Source organism: Lemur catta, chromosome 14 (assembly GCF_020740605.2).
Source record: "Lemur catta isolate mLemCat1 chromosome 14, mLemCat1.pri, whole genome shotgun sequence".
In the NCBI taxonomy this organism is placed as follows: domain Eukaryota; kingdom Metazoa; phylum Chordata; class Mammalia; order Primates; family Lemuridae; genus Lemur; species Lemur catta.
In genome coordinates, this window is record NC_059141.1 from 22,551,920 (window position 1) to 22,569,947 (window position 18,028).

General features: G+C 39.2%; 1 protein-coding gene across 6 annotated transcripts in view; it reads left to right on the top strand.

The window, feature by feature from the left end:
• ARMH3 (armadillo like helical domain containing 3) overlaps nt 1–18,028 on the top strand; it is a 151,554-nt gene that overhangs the window by 104,848 nt on the left and 28,678 nt on the right. For all 6 annotated transcript variants that reach the window (XR_006739258.1, XM_045568546.1, XM_045568549.1 and 3 more), the window contains one exon: nt 13,725–13,803. Coding sequence is in view for 5 of the 6 variants with exons in the window: in XM_045568546.1 (XP_045424502.1) it covers nt 13,725–13,803 (79 nt within the window). In the remaining variant the exon portion in view is untranslated. The remainder of the gene's footprint in view (nt 1–13,724; nt 13,804–18,028) is intronic.

The window sequence follows — 18,028 nt, forward strand, 5'->3', positions numbered from 1 at the left end:
AGAAGATCTGAAATGGTGGGTTGGCTAAAAAATCCTCACACTGTAGGGCAGGGGGTGGGAATAGTTTACTCCTTACTCACCTTAGGGTTTGAAGTATGGCATAGGAGCCTGATTTAGCATGGTTTTTATAGCTACTCTTTTTCTATACTTGATTCTAAAAATAGGGAAATCAACACATTGTTTTCTTAGAATATCACACTAGGTTTTAACTTTGCGTTTTCCAAGGACAGTTACTGCTGAAAAACGGGCCTGACACTGGAGCTTTAATAGCTTCCCAGCTATTCCTCTATACCACTAGAGTGAAACTGCAGAATCAAAACTATAGTCCCGGTTCCTGAGCGTCTGTTCAAACTTTGTTGAAATTAGGAAGAGAATGAGGAAGTATTCACCGTAACTACTCAGTAAAAACTACCTTCTTACTTAAAAAGTACCTTTCCGTAGATCTAAAAGAGCAGGGAGTTCAGAATATAGCAAATTATAGAAATATTTAAGTGTATCTGAATAGGATACACTTAAAGGAAACAAGCCTTGTTTCCTTTGTCAAACAGGATGTCAGGTCATTTCCCCTTTGGTAGACATTTAAAGCACAGCATGGTAGCTCTCTGAGGTCTAGTGTTATGAAACTGTCTTCTTTCATCCCTGCTTGTTCCATCTTAAACTGAAGGCTTTAGTCTAGACAGGTGGAAAGTCAGATATAGAATTAGTTCAAGGGAAGGGTACCTTGTATCATGGAGCATGTAACTGACTATTTTTTTCTAGAAGAGAGAAACTAGTATTAACTGTTAGAAAGTGCTGTTCTCTTGATTTTATCCTTAACTATTTTGAACCTACATATCTGATTCTTTGTAGCTCTCTAGGTGAACAAGCTTCAGAGTTTTTCCTATCAGCATGATCTTGCCTCTTGAACTTCATACCCTACCTAGGGATCCCATGAGTACCTCAAACTTGACATTCTGAAGAATATACCTATTGACCTCCCCCTACAATTTAAGAACCTTTTCCTCCTATGTTTACTATTTCAATTAATGGTGTCATCATGTGTTCAGTTGCCTAACGTAGAAATCTTAAAGTTACTTTAAATTCTCTCTCCATCATCCATCTAGTCAGTAGATTCTTTCAGCTCTAAATATTTCTAAATATTTCTCAAGTAAATTCTTCCTTCCAGTTCTATAGCCACTATTTGAGTTCAAGGCTTCATAATCTTTCATATTACAAGAGCCTCTTAACTGTCCTTTCTGCCTTCAGACTTTCCCTTATTTCACTATTCAATTTATTCCATCACTAGAGTTGGATTTCAGAAGCATAGGTCTTCAAACTGGGAGTATATGTTGGTGGCGTCACTTTGAGGGCACTCTGGCAAGTATCTAGTAAAGTCAAAGCTGCACAAACCTGATGACCTAGTAATTTCATCCATAGGTATATTTCCTTGAGAAACTTTCTCAAACAATGATATATAAATAAGAATATTTATTGAAGTATTGCTTATAATACCAGGAAAAAACTGGAAACCACCTACATTTCTGTCAATAGGAGAATGAATTGTGGTATATTTACACAATAGAATATTACACAAAAATACTGAAGGTTGTCTAATGCTACAAAAATCAATATAAATCTCACAAATATATGAATAAAAAAGTAAGTTGTAGAATATATAATAAGATAACATGTACATAAAGTTTAAGAACACAGAAAAATGATATGTGTTGTTAAAAAAGATAACATGTACATAAAGTTTAAGAACACAGAAAAATGATATGTGTTGTTTAGAGACATTCATATTTAGTAAAAGAATAAAGCTGTGTGTAAGAGTGATACACAGGGGAAAAGAAGGACAGATACGCAATCAAAAAGGGATACATGGAAGGTTTGAAAGGTATTTGCAATGCTTTCTTCAGTTGGATGGTGATTATACAAGCATTCACTGTATTCTTTTCTGCTCCTTTTTGTACATCTGAAATATTTCACTAGGAAAACCACCAGATTTTAATTCTTACTTGATTCCTTATCATTGATAGGAATAGGGTAACACTCAAATTTTTTGCCTGACACCGTGATCCCAGCCTACTTTTCTGTCCTCATTTGCTGTCACTCTCCCATCTATCCTAAGATCTGGCCAAATTAGACTTGGTCACAGAGTCTCAAATGCCATACCTCTGTGCACATGCTTTTACGTAGAATGTCTTCCCACTCCTCTTTTCACGTACCAAAATCTTGTTTATGTTTCAAAATCTAGCTTAGATGTAACCTTCCTTGAAAGTTTCCTGAATTCTTTGAGGCAGGACAATGCACACCTGCATTGCCACAGGACTTTGTACATTTCTCTCTTAGAGCGTTTATCACATTGTGGTGTGATTGTTTACATGTCTGTCCATCACTAAGTGGTGAGCTTCTAAGGACAGGGACCATGACCTTTTTTACTTCTGTAATCTCTGCCCCAGCACAGTGCAGTATAGTACAATACATATTGAATGAACGAATGGATAGCTGGAATGAATGGTTTCATCTTCCAAGGCCTTTATATTGCCATCACTGTCTTTGGGAATCATCACCTGACCTCAGGCCCTAAGCTAGGGAAATGGATATTGAGATGCCTAAGAAGTGCTTGAAGGACTTCCCCACTGGTTGTGCTCCCTCATTGTGTCTGTGGTGCCCCATTATAAATGTCTGCTTCAGATGCTAATAGACAAGAGGAAATATAGTCTTGACAGTTCCTGGATTAACCTAGTATAGCCAGGAAGTATGCTTTGGAATTGTTACCAGAAAGTCCCCTTTCTCAGTGATGAACTGAATTGTTTATCTCAACATAGCAGAATTTACTGACTTCCAGTTCCCTCCAGAGTAACAAGAGGACAGCTAAAAGGTTTTAATTTTCCAAAATGGGTGTTTGAAACAACTAAAGCCACTTTGAAGTGAATTATTGATAGCATTGTGCATTGTTTTTCTTTAAGTAACAAGTCAAAGCAATTAATGCTATTTTTATCTTTGCAGATTCACTGAATTATAAGTGATGTCTTAAAAGAAAACCTCCTCATTGGCTGAGTGGTGGGTTGTTGTCATTTATGTAAGCTAGAGGCCTTGTGGAAGGAATCTCTGTGTGTTCTGATGCTGTTTCATGTGACACTGGTGTAGGTGTTTGGATGCCTTACTGCTCTTGGCAGTAAGTTGTTTTCTCAGGCTTTTCATGGGGTTAAAGTTTCTTCTTTGTGTTTCTCACTGAAGACCTTCCCAAATGTATATTATTATCTTATAAGCCAAAAGAGAACCAAGGACACTCTTATAAATAACAGGCAGCTGCAAAGCAGAGCCATTTAGTCTCCTCTGTGTGGTTTGGTGGAGATCAGAGACTAAAGACTTCAGTGGCTTTAAGTGAAGCAGCTGCATCACCAGCTGGAGATGACACACTGCAGAGGGTGAGCACAGCATAGCTGAGATCCATCCACTGCCATATGAGCCTGAATGGCTTAACTTCAACTGAGAAAATTGCTTTGTATTTACATTTAATTTAGGGGAGAGGAGGTACAGAACCTGCCCTAGCCCATCTCCATGAGCATCTTTGAGTCAGCACTGAGCAAACAGGTGTAAACAGGGCCCCAACAGGCAGAGGTCTTGTGGCTTTCACAAAAGTTGTCCTGCTCCCCGTTAGCTGGAAAAAATTTAAAATGGAAAGGAAACTATTTAATATACCTCTTCTCTTTGATTGTTTATTGAATGCGTGAACCTGGTTTAACTAGTAAGGTTTCTTTCATTTGATTTATTAAAAGTTGGGTATTAGTCTCTATAATAAAGTGTGCCAGCACATTCTCACCTTCCTTGCCTGATTAAACTAATTCATAGGCGAGGGCTCCATAGCTCAGGGATTAGAGCACTGGTCTTGTAAACTAATTCATATTTCAAGACTCTACTCAAGTACCATCTCCTTCAGGGATGCCCTTTTGAAGCCCACAGCATGGGCTAACTACCCCTCCTCTATGCTCCCATGATACCCCTTGTCTACTTTTTGTCTGTTTTAGCCCGTAATGAAATTGTGTATCTGTGATACGTATCTCTTCCATCTACAAGCTCCCTGATATTTTGAATCATATTTTATTCACCTCCCCCATTGCCTAGCACAGTGCCTGCACATAGTAGGTATTTGGATGTTTGTCTCACAGCCTGAATGATCAAGAGTCATGGGTAGTGCTGATAAACCGTTAACTTCAGATAACATAGAACTTTTTTCTGGGGACAGAATATTCCTTGACTATACGAGAAAGCAATCAATTTGCAGAGTAAGAGAAGAGGAGAAAATATAGACATTCTCTCTTTCTAAAATGGTGCTTATAGTGTAAACAAAGTTCTGTATTCACTTCAAAACTAAATTTCTCCTTTTGGTAGCATCACCTTTTCAGGAGGGGAAAAATCTACCACTCTTTCTGGCATACTGAAGAGAAAGCTGCCAATAATCTCTCTGTGAGCATAAAACAATTATACCTAGCCTCCTGTAGTGACAATCTGCCAGAGCCAACCGCCTCACCCCCCCGCATGGGCTTCATTTTCTTACTCTGGAATTTCACAGACTCTCCCCTAAAGACCTTCATCTTGTTGTACTATTTTGATGAATGTTTGGTATTTGGCTTTCACCCCCTGCTTTACTAGCTATTACTGGAGGTGCTGTCAAAGAACTGGGCCCCAAATTTATCTTCCCATTAAGTCCTCTCCTGGGCAGCACTGCTTGGTTTTGAGTAGTAGTCATGTAGTTTCCCCTCCTTTTCCTACCTCTCAATGCCTTTGAATGTAAGGAAACCGCAGGCCCTGTTGCAAACAAAGAGCTGTGGTAGAAAGTAAGGTTGCAAATCACTTTCTACTGGCTTCTTGTTTGCTCTTGTTCTAGGCCCAGAAAGAAGCACAGATGTATGAGTGCCTGTGTGTCCATGTGCTGGGAAACCCCCAGTGTCAGTTTCAGTCACAAGCCCAGTCCGTGGCATTTCTTCAATTGGCTGGTCATGTCTGTCTCCTAGCAATGTCTTTAGGATCTCCTCTCTATAATAAGTTAGAGATTTACTGGTTTCTGGACACACGGGCCTACCTACTTCTGTCTATTCATATCTACTCCTCTGAGTGATAGACATGTGGTCTTTGATTAGTTTTTTAAATGTTATATGATTTTTGAATGGCTACTCTTACAGTCTTCCCCTTGTGAGCATTTCTGTTGAATAAAAGCTTTCTGGGGGCCAGGCCCAGTGGCTCATGCCTGTAATCCTATCACTCTGGGAGGCCGAGGCGGGAGGATCGCTTGAGCTCGGGAGTTCAAGACCAGCCTGAGCAAGAGGGAGACCCCATCTCTACTAAAAACAGAAAAATTAGCTGGGTGTCTTGGCACAATGCCTGTAGTGTCAGTTACTCGGAAGGCTGAGGCAGGAAAATCGCTTGAGCCCAGGAGTTTGAGGTTGCTGTGAGCTAGGCTAGCGCCATGGCACTCTATTCAGGGCAACAGAGGAGACTATTTCTCCAAAAAAAAAAAAGCTTTCTGGGTCTCTGACTTAGTAGGTTGGCATTTAGTCTGTTTGGGGCTTTCATTTTGAGTCTCAAAATTATTTGCAGAAAGAAAGATTTTGTTAAATAATAGCTACTGGTTAGGTTGAGAATATCTGACCCGTTAGCTTTGATGCAAACTCATTATTAATACAGCTGATATTGAGGTTGTCATTAACATTGGAAAAGCAACATTCCTCAGTAATATTTCTCTGCCCAAGAAGAAAGTGTATTGATTGCAATGAAGTTTTAACTTTTGTGGTTTTCAGAAGAGAGAGAGGGAGAGAGATACTATCAACTTCACTTAGGCAGAATGGGTCAATGCTTTGGGCAGCTTGTTTATTCTTTACTTATTTTTTTATTTCTTGATTTACTAAACTATCCCATTCTCTTTACCTCACTAACAGAACTGCTACCCAGCTCCCATTTCTCCCACACCTGTCCTCTCAAGGCTCCCTTCTGTAGCCAACCTCACCATATGCCTTCGGTATCTACCTCATAGCTTCTTACAGGAAGCCACCTGTGTTAGGATCTATCCGATGGCAACATAAGTCACTGCCAGAGCAGGTGAAAGCAGCCTGCTTTTTCAGAGCTGATGAGAAGGGCCTAGCTCTCTGTCACAGTGGGTGGGCGAGCAGCCAGGACCGAGGAATGCTGTATCCCAGTGGTTAGCACCTGCAGGCTCAGAGCTGACAGTGGACTGTAATAAGATTCATCTCTGTTCACTTAACTGATGTGGGCTTTATGGTAAGTATTTGCTTGCTTAATTACTTTGGCAGACTCACTGATTGCCTTTCCTGAGGAGTTCTAAAAGGTCCCTCTGGGATGGAGTATAAACCTGTTTCCGTGTCTTTTAATTTCATTCTTTTCCTGGAGTACTTGAAACCGGGACATGATCCATATGGCCCACCGTCTCATCTCTCCTGTGCATGAACATCAGGACCGCTTCTATCTAGTATGGGATCCATGTGGCCCACACCGGACCGCTTGGAAATCTTGGCAGCCTTCTTCCTCTTTTTGTACATGAGACCCTTATTCCTCCTTTTCCACCATTAAGGTTTATGTATGGCTCTTTCAGTTTAGTTTGGGATCCATATGCCTCTTTTTCTCTAACTGGTATAGGATTCACAGAATATCTCTCTCCCTCCCCAGTCTAGCGTGTGATACAAAGGTAAAATAATTTACCTTTATTTTGAAGTGATGGGAAAAGAAGCCTAGATTAGTCAGTTGCTCATTTTTCTGTCCTCCTACCCTCCCCATGCTTAAAAAGTAAATGTCTTACAATAAATTGATTAATTGGGCTAATGGGAATGAGATGTAATTAAAATATTTCAGGTTTTTGTCTCATGCCAGTTTTTTTTTAAAGTTCTTGATTCGTATTCAAGGGATTGGAATGTTCATCATTAATTAAAGTTATTTCATGTCTTGGGTTTTTGACCTGATCTCCACTGCTTCAAAATTTCTTCTAGGTACGCATTAGGATTTTCTTGTGTCCTGAAGAGGGACAGAAAATCTAATATATATTTTCTCATGGCCTATTTTGCTCCTTTATATCTTCTAGGTGTTTCTGAGAGTGTAGAGGGGTCTTACTTCTAGAGATAGGAAACGGAGGGCCAAACCAATTCTAAAGGTTATTAAAGGTTTTCATTGTGTAGTCACAGCAGCACTGCCAGTAGTAACTTCTGACCTGCTGCTAGAGACAGAGGAAGGGAATCTGAAGCACAGAGTAATGAATCTGAGCAGGGATAGGTTAATCTTGTAGGTATTTAACTTTATAAAAGTTTTGGAGCCTCTTTTCATTTATTGAGAGAAAGATTTAATAAAAAATAGACAATTTCTAAGCGGAATGAATTAAGTGATGCCTTTTATGGAAATGTGGATGGTCCATTTGACTTTTGTGGTTTTTTTCAACTCCTGTGGCTCATTCTGCCTCGTTTACATGCATTGTGATTGTGGAAACAGTGAAAAAATATCAGGCTGATGCCTAAAGCAGAAATAAATTCCATTTCTCTCTTATGGCAGTGCTAGAGGAAATAATTTAGCCAAAGTTTAAAATCCATGGCATCTTACTTGGCTTAAATCTATGGTATAGGGCAACAGTAACTAGAAATTAACTCATTTTTCAAGCAAAGTAGCTATAACCAATTGCTTAATTTCCAGCAGGTGATGAGGTGTAAACCTACACTGGGCAAAGTCATGCATCAAGGTAGAAAGCCCAAACTGCCAAAATGTGTAGTCATGCACACAGCTTTAGAAAATGAGGCAAATGCCCCTCAGGCTGTGTACATGTACATTTCATATACATTAACCCTCTTCTGTTTCCCTCTAGCTTAATGAATTGTCAACCTTCACCTGCCTAATGCAGAGCTTTGATGAGAATGTAGTCAGTGGGTGAATAACCTACCTGGTTATTCACGTGTTTCTCACCTAGAAATCAAGAGAAATGCTGACTCAAATCATTACCAGGTTAAAATATGAGGGTTACTAAGGTGTAGTCAAAGATACATACTCTTTTCCACTCCCTTCAACCAATTAATTTATGTGCACAAATAAATCATTCTCTTTAGTAATTACTTAGGCCAATTTACATAATTGGCTCATTGGGTAAGGTAAGCAACTATATGCACTAGCCAGTAGCTCATCCTTCCTGTTGGTTGTCAAAATGCCTTCTATATAGTAAGGTTCCATTTTCGTGTCTGTGGTCCTGAAGAGAATGGTGACAGGGACAGTAGTTTAAGAAGGGGAATAATTGGCATGAAAAGATTAAGACCTAATACTTAGGGAGTAAGTTACAGGGATAGTCCTAACAGGTCAGTTGCTGACATTTTGATTAGATAGTTTCAAAGTGAAAAGGTTAGGAAGTATTCTTATTTGAGGTTTTATTTTGTTTAATGTTAATCAACAGAGTCTCTGAGGCTTGTAATGTACTGTTGTTAACAGGCATCAAGGGAAATTGCTTTTTTTGTTGTTGAATTGGATGGGCTGAAGATTCATTGACTCCATGAAGAAGGAAGCTTATTACTGCATGAAATGGGAGTCTGTGAGGCAATTCTGAAGGTGAAAAGAAATATTAGTTTAAAATTAAATAACTCAACCTCAGATGAACCATTTTAATGACTGTCACATACCATTCCGTCATACCTTTACCCCTTCTCAGAAGCCAGTCTTTTACCTGTATATTTGAGTGTTTTCCAGGTAGAAGCAATTATAGATGTGATGGTCTTCTTGTTTTTTATCCCCAGATACCTGAGAATATACTCTGTAGTATATTACTGGACTGGCCTAGGAAAAAAGAGACCGCTTTAAAAATAATTCCCTTTAGGGCAAGTTAGATGGTATATAGGAAAACACAGAGGAATGCTTTGGAAATTAAATCCAACCAGATAAAAAAACTGGTATTCAGAAAGGTTGATCTCTTGCCCAAAGTCATATAGTTAATAAGTGGAGGAATCAGGATTTTAACTCAGGTCTACTTCCTCTAAAGCCTTGGTTTTTTTCTATTATGTGTACCATGTTGTACCGGGAAGCAATGGTATTTTAACTGGGTCTTCAAGGAAAAGTAAGACTTAGGCTTTTTAGTGGTGAAGAGAAATACCATTCCATGCGAAGAAAGCTAGGTAAATGAAAGGAAGACATCCAGCTGTAAATATTTAGCAAGCATTTGAAAATACAAGGTTATAGCTACCTTATGAGGTTGATGCTTAAAATCCAAAATTTTTACTAAGCTTCAGATATTCACCCATAAAGACTCTTTAATGTAAATCTGGTAGCCTTATAGTAATAATTTTAGGGTGAAATATTTGAGAATCTTCTCATATACACCATGTTGAGTATACCAGTTATGTTTCCTCCTTCCTTGGAATAAGAGCTACAGAAACTCTTCCTATAAACAACCTTTGCCTGTTTGTCCCCTTTCTGGCTGAAGGATTTACACAGCAGCTTTTAGAGACAGTCTGCTTCCTTCAGGTCTCTTAGTAATGAAACCATCACCATGTTCTGAACTTCTGGATGAAACTATTATTTATTTATTGTTTCATAAAAAACTCTTAGATGCTTCTGTCCATGGGAGATAGGTAAGATTGTGAGAAATTGCATTGTGGAGGATTTGCTTTAGATTTATATTGGATATGAAGAAGAATCCACATTTTCTCTTAAGCTATATTGCCTACATTGTTAAGGTAACATTTCCATGCTTATTTTGGATAAGTTGGGCATTAACTATGTGTCGCAGCCATCAACCACTCAGCACAGGAAAAGAGAGCTGCTTTACAGAGTCTTGAGCAAGAGAGAGTAAGTTAAAAATGGACCAAGAAATCCCCAGCCAGTTTGCTGCTCAGCCTTGCTGTTCTATCCGTCTACTTCATTTTGCTTCAGTCTGTATAGGTGACCTCTGTCTTCAGCAGTCAGAAGTTGACAGTTGCATTGGAGGGTGGCCCAGATTGCTGCCCTTAGAGATGCATTGGGCACAAAGCCATCCCTCACTGTGGCTGGCTTTACCAATTTCCCTTTACTATGACGTTGTCTGTTTCTTTTTCCCTTCCCCTTTGGGGCTTTTTAATTCAGTGGCATTGGGAGGCCCATATAACACTCTCCCCCACTCCTCACCTCATCCTCCCCACCCCAAAACAAACAAACAAAACTTAGGCTTACTTTTAGAAGATATTAGATTTCTTTAATAAGAAATACCAGAAAGCTTTCTTCTAGCTTCATGGTTTGACTTAAGAGGAAGAGAAAGCTTTATTGTCTTCAGTGACAACTTGGGTTCCTTCTTTGGAGGACAGCTGTTCATGTCTGAGTCACCTTTTCTCCTGGAATAGGGGTAAAATATTTTTGTTATTTTCATACTTTGGGAGAATAGCTCATGGTCATGGATCTCCAGAAGTACAGAAGCTTACTTGTGGTGAGACTGGACAAAATCTTCCTAGACTTTCATTTATTCGTTCATTCAGTTTTTAAAATTGAATCAGGGCAGAGCACAGTGGCGTGTGCCTATAGTGCCAGCTACTTGGGAGGCTGAGGCTGGAGGATCACTTGAGTCCTGGAGTTCAAGGCCAGCCTGGGCAATATAGGAAGACCTCATCTTAAAAAAAAAAAAAAATTGAATCAGTGTGCCAAGCATTTTGCTAAAGTCCTGGGTATTTTTTGGTAAGCAGAATAAATTTGGTCCCCGCTCTCATAGAGTTTCTAGATCCAGTTTCAGGAAAGCTGGAGGTTTGGTTAGAAATTATTCCCTTTTCCCACTAAGTTCTACCTTAGTACTCCTTTCCCTTTCCTTTGTCCTTATTACTTGTATTTTTTAAAATCCTTTTCCTATTGCTGGTTGGTTGTACCTCTCTCTCTCTCAATAACATGAGCAGCTCCAGCTTTTGTTAAAAGAAAAAATAGTCAAGGTTGTTGAGAATAAGAGAACCTTCCTTCTCACCTGCTAACTCTACCCCTAACATACTATTCCAGCAGCCAAAAGTTGACATCCTTTGCCAAATGCAATGCAGGATTCTTAATTTAAGGATATCATGCATATTACCAGGAGTTAAACTGTTCTCACCATAGTCAGTGAGCTTGTTTTCCTCCTGCCACCACCAGGTCCACTTTGCCTGAGAAACATGTAACCTATGTGGCTACATTTGTGGGATTTGTATTAATAATTGGAACTTGTGTAGCTTGGAATTTCAGAGTGATCCACTTACAGAAGAGAAGGAAACAGTAACACAATGTAAATGGTACAAAGAGAGGAAGTCACTGCAGCATGAGATGCCGACTTGTCTGCTCTACTACTTTGTTGAAGACTGACTCTGGGCTGGATGCAGTGGCTCACGCCTGTAATCCTAGCACTCTGGGAGGCCGAGGTGGGAGGATCATTTGAACTCAGGAGTTGGAGATTAGCCTGAGCAAGAGCGAGACCCAGTCTCTACTGAAAATAGAAAGAAATTAGCTGGACAACTAAAAGTATATAGAAAAAATTAGCCGGCCATGGGCATATGACTGTAGACCCAGCTACTTGGGAGGCTGAGGCAGGAAGATTGCTTGAGCCCAGGAGTTTGAGGTTGCTGTGAGCTAGGCTGATGCCACAGCAGTCTAGCCTTGGCAACAGAGTGAGACCCTATCTCAAAAAATAAATAAATAAATAAATAAAAAATAAAGACTGACTCTGGATTTGCAGTTGCTTTGCCCAAATGCCAGGGTTCTTATGGAGAGTAGAACATCTGTATGTTAGTCTGCTCAGGCTCCCATAACAAAATGTCAAAGACTAGGTGGCTCAAACAACAAAAATGTATTTTCTCACAATTGTGACACTTATTGTATGTCAACAATGTAGTATTCCCAGGTACTGTGCTAAGTCTGTCTATCTCATTATTCCCATTTTTTTCCTCTGATGAGAATAGCTTGTCAAAAATCAGTCATAATAACAAGTGGTCAAACCAGAATTCCAAACCATGATTTTTTTTTAAAGTTTCTGTCTTATGTTTTTATTACTTGAATTAGATTAAATGGTTCTATAATTCTTTACTATCAATAAGGTATAAAAGAAAATATTGATTTGTTATGCTATATCATATACATATATGTTTTAATAAACTTTTTATTTTAGAATAATTTTAGATTTATAGAAACAGTGCAATAATTCACAGAGTTCCTACACACTCTCAGCCTAGTTTCCCCATCTTAATGTACTATGGTATATTTATCAACATTCAGAAACTGACATTAATACATTACTATTAACTAAATTCCATATTTTATTTAGATGTTACCAGTTTATCCATTAATATGCTCTTTCTATTCAGGATCCAGTCCAAGGTACCATACTGCTTTTCATTGTCATGTCTCCCAGATGTCCTCTGATCTGTGACAATTTCTTAAGTCTTGTTTTTCATGACATTTACTGTATGAAAGAGTACTGGTCAGGTATCCTGTAGAATGTCCCCAGTCTGGGTTTGTCTAATGTCTTTCTTATGATTAGACTGGGATTATGGGTTTTTGGAAGAATACAACAGAGATAGAATGCCCTTCTCATAAGAATATACCCAGGATCACATGACATCCACATGATATCACTGGAAATGTTAAGCACCATCATTTGGTTAAGGTAGTGTTTGCCATGTTTCTTTACTGTAAAGTTACCATTGTTCCCATTTGCTACTCTATTCTTTGGAATAAGTCATTGAATCTAGCCCATCCTCAGTGACAGTGGGAATTAAATGTCACTTCCTATAGGGAGAAGTATCTGCGTATACTACTTGAAGTTGTTCTATAAGAAAGATGTCTCTTCTCATTTATTTAATTATTTATTTGTATCAGTATGGACTCATGTGAAACGCTGATCTAAAACCTTTGCTCTTTCTGCTACACCAGGCAAGAAACAACAAAGACCTATACCAAGGCATTGGTTTTAGGGAAATTTATTTATTTCAGATTCCAGAGATTTTTTTTTTTTTTTTTTAAATCAGGAGTCTGTGTTGCTTAGGCTGGAGTGCAGTGGCTATTCACAGGCATGATCATAGCACATTGCAGCCTTGAACTCCTGAGCTCAAGCTATCCTCCCACCTCAGCCTCCTGAGTAGCTAGATAGGCACATGCCATTTTTACCCAGCTTATTTTAGAGATTTTTGAGAGGTAGATTTGACCTTGGTTGGATGTGAGCTAGTGATGGAGAGGGACTATTTGAAAATTATACTCAGATTTTGGTTTGAACAGCTGGAAATAAAATTTTGGTTTGAAACAATTTACTAACAAGTATGAAGGTGGCTTCTAGGCTTTGATGAAGCTAAGCCTCTTCAGAGACTGTATTTAGCCAACATGGGTGGCCCAGCTTTACTGAGTACCCTGTTCTCCCAAGTTAGAGCAGACTACTTTTCTTTCTGATTGAAGCACCGGGGCCCCCTAGTGGACATCCCCCTGGGTCCTGTTTCTTGTCTGGAGGACTCTTGATTTTGTTTGTTTGTTTGTGGGTTTTTTCCCTTAGTTCATTTGCAGAACAGAGGTGCTTGCTTCTTTTCTCTGTCTGATAAATCATTAAACGTTTCCCATTTCAGAGTTATCAATTTACCCCCATTTGTGACCTCCTCATGTTCAATAAGAGAACAGTTACCCTATTATAATTGTTCCCATGCTGTAGTACTCTAAACCAGAAGGGTACTCAATCCTTATTTTTAACAGATTTACCCTCTTCTTCCATCTGGCATCATATTAATGTTAATTCTTTGTTTCAGAGCCATCATCAACCACTTTAACCCCAAAATTGAGTCCTACGCTGCTGTGAATCACATATCCCAGCTGTCAGAGGAGCAGGTAAGCCACTACTCTCCCCAGACCTAGGTGGTGGCTAGGACCAAGCAGTTGCCTTCTCTTTGGTGGCAGGGGGATTCTGTAACTGAGCTTTTAGCAGGGGTGGCAAGAGCTAGGGTGCTGAGAGAAATTAGTACAGGATTGGTTGATAGTACTTTTCACAGAGAGTAATGCCTTCTGCATTAGTGCCATCTGAAGGGTTTAATTATATGAAAGATATATAGGTGAAAATCTGGTGAATTATTGTTTTAGAGTGAGCATAAAGCATTTCTTTTTTAAAATTTTAGTCAGAGAATCATTTTGATCTTTGAAAATAAGAACTTAGAAATGAATGAAACTGCCAATTAGAAAAACCCTGAGTTCAGCTTAATTTGAAGCTGTTTGGCTCATTAAAACTTTGAGCCCTCATTGGGACAAATTTTCCTTAGTAATTGAGTTCACTTTGCCTTGAACAGTTATTTCTGAAGAGGTTTTTCTATGATATGGACTGAGTTAGAGATGCAGATAGCCTTGTGTGTTTGTTTTCCTTGAATCTGGCCTGATTTCCCCTTCTCCTAAAGTGTCTGCACTCAGCTCTGCATTATATAAAAGTACAGATGGGGTGTTAGCATGGCATGGGATTGAACTTGATGTTTCAGAATGAGACTCTTGAGTCCTGCTTTTAAAAGCACAAAATAAGACATCCTATTCACATGATTCCTTTCCTTTCCTCCCTGTTGGAGGGGCCAGGGTATAGACTCCAAGCCAATAAGAAGACATGCATGCCCTCTTTTACCAATGCATCATTGCAACTGTTCTTTGAGCTTCTTGCTGACAGACCCAGCCAGCCAGCTATGGTATGACCATGTGTTCCAATGTTCCCAAAAGCTATTCAGTTGCCCAGTGAGACACCAAGCAAGCCTTTTTCCTAACAGACAAGCTTCTCAGTGTTCCCACCAGTGGCTCTTTTCCTCAGCCAGATGGTTAGGACTCTATTAATCTATCAGTTGTTCCCTTTGACATATTTGTTCTCTTTCATGAGGCCAGCTGTGAGAATCCATCCTCACATTTAAAACTGCTTTTATAAATGGCTTTCATTTTCTTTTTCCTCTCTGCCTATGGAGCAGTCCTGAGTCCTGTTCTTTGATGCTGGTGCTGTCTGTGAGGTGCTTTGTGATGCTACCTTTTTCCTATTGGACCAGTTCAGATCAATTTTACTATATCATTTTTATTCAGAAGAACTCAACATCTTGTGTTGTGTATAGTGAGAGAAGGGGTGACTTTCCTACCACAGTGAGCTCCCGTTAGTCTAAAGGCTTTTTTTTTTAAGGAAAAAAAAGGAAGACACACATTTGCACTGTTAGCCACGTGCAGTATTCATCCCCCAGCAGCTTGGGAAGGTCAGGCTGAAATCTTTCTCCAGCAGTAGCTGCCATAGACCAATAATAAAAATCCTTTTCTGGCTCATGAGGCAATCTGTAAAAGGATGATTAGCAAGCACGTGTCCTCAGCCTCCTTCAACTTCTTTCAAAGTTAAATGAAGTGATGAAAGTGCCTCTCAAAAAGAGTCCACAAGCCAGAGATGAGGCGATTTCTTTGGAGAGAGTACCTATAAGAGAATGGGGAAAGGGATAGCAAGTCATGCAGCTTTATTTACTTGGTCAATAAATAATTATATTTCTGCTATAATAGAAGATGTGCTGCTAGGTAGTGGGGATCAGTGGTGAATAATAAAGTATAGTCCTGCTCTCAGAGAGTTTTTGTGTACTCATTACCTCTCTTAATCCTTTTCACATGGAGGACTGGGGGAGGGTGATACTGTTCTGGGACCATTTTCAAAACGGCCCTCAAAATAATTGTTGCCTCTCTTCCCTAACTGACTTTGAAGGGTGCTGAATGACAGCATTGTGGTGCACTTGGTTTATTCTCAGTGGTATCAGAGGTATTTGACTGCCTTCTTAATCTCCAACATGTGTTCGAGCACTTTTTTCCCTTCACTTATGAATGTTAATGTCACTTAATGTTAAGAGTATTCACAGTTTCCCAAAGAGCTAGCTTTAGGGGATGCAGTAGGGCCCTGCAGTTGTTAGTAGTATACTGAGTAGAAAAAAAAATTAGGAACTTAATCCTCAGTAGATTCTACAGCACTCCTAAAATAAAACCTAAAAACCATGGATAGGGTTAACTAGAATTTATAGCACTTAGTAAATTAGCAGACAAGACAGGGCTCTTTGGTAGATCTGCTTGCCCAGCCTTCAATTTTCTTCTGGCAAGGATTTGTGAATTCTTGAATTCTGACAACCCCCAGATACATTCTAGCCTCTGTTTGAGGCATTTCAAGGTGATGCTTGTAAATCCATTATTGCATATTAAACAAAGCCCAGCCTCTCACACTGGGGTTTCTTTTCAGAGATCCAGAAGGTAGATGACATTTTTCTGTTAATTCTCACTGGCTTCATGGAGGGCAAAGGTTTTTAATCAGTTAATAACTTTCAGTGTGACTGAATAGGCATGCATTTTCTGGCGTAATAAACTGCATGCATTTTTATAGTGTCTATGTGGGTGTTGTATGTGTCTGGAGTTAATGGTGAAGCTTGTTCACTTTGACTCTTTTTTTGTGTCTGTGATAGAATATACACAACATAAAGTTTACATTTTAACCATTTTTAAGTGTACAATTTGGTGGCATTAAAGTACATTTACAATGTTGTACAACCATCACCACTGTCCATCTCATCGTTCCATACTGAAATTCTTTTTTTTTTTTTTTTTTTGAGACAGAGTCTCACTTTGTTGCCCGGGCTAGAGTGAGTGCTGTGGCGTCAGCCTAGCTCACAGCAACCTCAAACTCCTGGGCTCAAGCGATCCTCCTGCCTCCCGAGTAGCTGGGACTACAGGCATGCGCCACCATGCCCGGCTAATTTTTTCTATATATATTTTTAGTTGTCCAGATAATTTTTATTTCTATTTTTAGTAGAGACGGGGTCTCGCTCAGGCTGGTCTCGAACTCCTGACCTCGAGCGATCCACCCGCCTCGGCCTCCCAGAGTGCTAGGATTACAGGCGTGAGCCACCGTGCCCGGCCAGTACTGAAATTCTTTATCCATTAAACCAGCAGTCCCCAACCTTTTTGGTAACCAGGGACCGGTTTCCACGGACTTGAGTGGGGTGGTGGGGTGTCGTGGGTTGGGGCAGGTGGTGTGGAGCTCAGGCAGTGATTCGAGACCCATTTCCTAATAGGCCATGGACTGGAACTGGGCTGCGGCCCAGGGGTTGGGGACTGCAGCATTAAACCATAACTCCCCATTCCCTCTCCCTCTAACCCTTTGTAACCGCTATTTTACTCCCTGTGTCTATGAATTTGACTATTCTAGGTACCTTAGTGGAATCCTATAGTATTTGAACTTTTGTAACTGGCTTATTTCCTTTAGCATAATGTATTCAAGTATTGTGGCATGTATCAGAAGTTTTAAGTCTTTTTAAGACTGAATGATATTCCTTTGTATGTAAATACCACATTTTGTTTATACATTCATCTGTCTATGGACATGTGGATTGTTTCCACCTTTTTGGATATTGTGAATAATGTTGCTGTGAACACTGGTGTACAAATATATATGTTGGAGTCCCTGCTTTTTCTATATATATCCAAAAGGGGAATTGCTGAATCATAATGATAATTCTATGTTTAATATTTTGAGGAACTCCAGACTATTTCTCAAAGTGGCTGCACCGTTTTACACCCAGTTTCTCCACATGCTTGCCAACATTTGTTGTTTTCTGTTTTGTTTTGGTTGTTTATAATAGCCATCCTAATGGGTGTGAAGTGGTATTTCATTGTTTTTTATTTGCATTTCCCTAATAATATGTTGAACATCTTTTAGTGTGTTTATTGGCCATTTGTATATCTTCTTTGGAGAAATGTCTATTCAAGTCCTTTACCCATTTTTAAATTGGGTGGTTTGTTTTTTTGTTATTGAGTCTTAGGAATTCTTTATATATTCTGGATATTAATTCCTCATTAGATATGTGATTTGCAAATATTTTTCCCATTCTGTGGGTTATCTTTTTACTCTGTTGATAGTATCCTTTATTCACAAGATTTTTAAAATTTTAATGAAGTACAATTTGTCTATTTTTGTTATTGCCAAGAAATCCAAATGTCATGAAGCAAAATCCAGTGTCAGGAAGCTTTTCCTCTATGTTTCTTCTAAGAGTTAAGTTTTAGCTCTTATGTTTAGATTGTTAGT